Source organism: Sus scrofa, chromosome 7 (genome assembly GCF_054392235.1).
Source record: "Sus scrofa isolate SSC_HxYL_T2T_F1_AM1 chromosome 7, Sscrofa_HxYL_maternal_Yorkshire_Landrace_v2.0, whole genome shotgun sequence".
NCBI classification, from domain to species: Eukaryota; Metazoa; Chordata; class Mammalia; order Artiodactyla; family Suidae; genus Sus; species Sus scrofa.
In genome coordinates, this window is record NC_139389.1 from 24,267,904 (window position 1) to 24,270,765 (window position 2,862).

At 42.4% G+C, this 2,862-nt stretch overlaps 1 protein-coding gene across 1 annotated transcript; it reads right to left on the bottom strand.

The window, feature by feature from the left end:
* Window positions 1-644: 644 nt before the first annotated feature.
* On the bottom strand, window positions 645-1,583 carry LOC110259009 (olfactory receptor 2B11-like). The gene has a single exon (XM_021082307.2). The coding sequence runs from the start codon at window positions 1,581-1,583 to the stop codon at window positions 645-647; it is 939 nt and encodes a 312-aa protein (XP_020937966.2).
* Window positions 1,584-2,862: the final 1,279 nt, after the last annotated feature.

A 2,862-nucleotide genomic window follows, 5' to 3' on the forward strand; every position in this document is an offset into this window, starting at 1 on the left:
AAAAGGGATGTTAAGAAACTTAGGCACACATTTTGTCCATTTTAATATTCAACAATAGATCCTTTAGGTAAAAATACAAACCCTGTACACTTGTTAGTTAAACAAGGGTCAGTGTGCTTCTAAAGAAGCAATAGGATCTACGTAGGTTGAGGTTGATTGCCTTCTGAGACTCACGGTTGGTCTGAGGTGTAGAATGCCTCACTCGGAATGCACACTGGCACCGTGCTGCCCACTTGGATGTGACCAGTCTTGCCGAGAGTGATGAAATTGTTCTTAGGTGGCACTGTCATAGGAAATCCATTGGTGAATGGTTACCATGCTGTCTTATGATTATTAACTTTAACTAATTAGTTTGTATTGTAATATATAGTACTTTTTAAATACTGTTTGACATAGTTACTATTTCAGTATGTATTAACCAGTGTAGACTATTTGAAGTGTATTTCCACGGATTGGCCTAACTGGGGTATACTAGCCAAGTATCACCCTTGTCTTAACACCATTAGAAATAGCATTAGAAATATGACATATTTTGCAAGAAGAATAACATGATCTGAGGAAAAATGAGATGAGAATGATTTGTCAGAGAAACTCCTATGTACCTACTCACTTATCAAATAATGTCATTCGATGTCTGCGAACTATCACTTGGAAGTGAAAACGGTCCTCACCAGGTTGCCCCAGGCACCCTTTACATCCTTATTCCTCAGAGTGTAGATGAAAGGGTTGAGTGTAGGAGTCACCACTCCATAGAAGAGAGCCATGAACTTGGGCTGGTCCCTAGAGATGGAGGAAGGGGGCTGAAGGTACATGCTAATGGCTGGGCCATAAAAGAAGAAAACTACAATGAGATGGGAGGAACATGTGCCAAAGGCTTTTTTTCTTCCCTCCGAAGATTTAATCTTAAATACAGCATGTCCGATAGAAGCATAGGAAGCAAGAATGAAGCATAGTGGCACAGCTAACATGAAAATGCAAACCACAGAGAGTGTGAGCTCATTGGTGCCCTTCTCACCACAGGCCGCCTTCATCAGAACAGGAATCTCACATACCAAGTGATCCAGTGTGTTGTGACCACACAGTGGTAAGTGTAATGTGACAGTGGCCTCTGAGACAGCGTAGGTTATTCCACCCAGCCACACAGTGGCCACCAGTAGGATACAGGTGCACCGATTCATGATGAGGGTGTAGTGCAGAGGCTTGCAGATGGCCACGTAGCGATCGAAAGACATAAGAGCCAAAAGCAAACATTCTGTGCCTCCCATTATGTGGAAGAAATAAAGCTGAACAGCACAGCGCAGATAGCTGATTGTCTTCTCAGATCCTCCCAGGTGAAAGAGCATCTGAGGGACAATGCTTGTGGTGTAGCACATGTCCAGAAAGGAGAGGTTGGTGAGGAAGAAATACATGGGGCTGTGCAGACGGGAGTCTAAGGTGGACACCAGAATGATGGCTATGTTTCCCACCATGGCCATGGGGTATGTTAGAAGCAGAATAATGAACAGAGGAAGCTCCAGCCAGGGACGATCCGCAAAGCCAAGTAGAATAAACTCTTCTGGATGGCTTTTGTTAATTCGTTCCATTATCTGCAGTTTGCTTCCCCTGTATCGGAGCAGTGGCAGGAAAGGTAGAAAGATTTTGAGAAATGACAAACGCAATTGTGTATAGTGGGAGCATATGCACACAATTAAGCATCCATTCATAGAAGACTGGGTGCAGTCACTTGGGTGGGTAGGGGAGGATAATTAAAAGATGTGACACCAGGGGACTTAATTTCTCCTCATGACCCTACAGCATAAAGACAGCTACCTTAAGCAAGTAACCGAACCTTTCTGAAATGGAATCTACTACTCTGTGTGATAAAGATGACAATAAGCATGTCCTTGGGCTCTGGTAAGGATTGAATGCCAAGCAGAAGTGACTGTGTTTCAGATGCTCCAAAGTAATGCTCTTTCATCCCTTGGTTTGCAGAAATACCAGCTAAGTTTATTGGTTCCTACCTTCAAGTGCCCGATGAAGTAGATGTGGCTGGGTCTTAGGAATCAGATAGGTCTTTTTCAGAATCCCTGCTGCAAGGCCTTACTGAAATGTTAAGAAGAGTGAAAGGGTGGAGTTAGCTCTAGCACAAGGAGGAGGTGGAGAGAACCTAGCCCTAGCCCTTAGTTATCATCTAGATAGGCTTGTGCAGATGCAGGTTGAATTATTATATCATCCCCATGGGGACTAAGAAGGCTTTTACAATTTAAATCCATCTTGGTCATTTAGAATTGAGCAAGAAACTTAAACCCTTAGATGACAGCTTGCTGAAGTATAAACTGAGAGAATTTAGCTATAAATATGTTTCTCCCAACTCAAACATTTGTTGTTGGATGTCCCTTTTCTTGCATAACTACTTTGTTGAAACCAGGCCATTGATTGTTCATGTCAGAATTTATTATCTATCTTGTAGGAGTTTTTCTTTATCCCGGGGGCTTATCTTGTTTTTAGGTAAGGCCTTGGCCTGTTATCAACAGCTTACTTACTTATATGTAGCTACAAATATGACATTTATGTCCAGGGAACTGGAACAGGAGGAAAGTATTTCCACTTTGGACCAGATACTCAATGGTTTAGAGGCAACTGATTACACTTGTAGGCTGGCAAAGCACAGTTTTCACATACTCTGTTTCTCTGAGTCCTCAAGGCCATTGTGCGAGGTGTCACATAGAACTCCCCTGGGCTAAGATATTATTTTGATTCCAAAAGAACCCTAGGTCTGTTGTGCACAGTGAGATAATATCATAACAATTCCAAATAATCCTTAATGAGCCCTGTGTGCCAAACACTTCAGTAAAACTTTCAGACCCATGAATCATCTAGTAC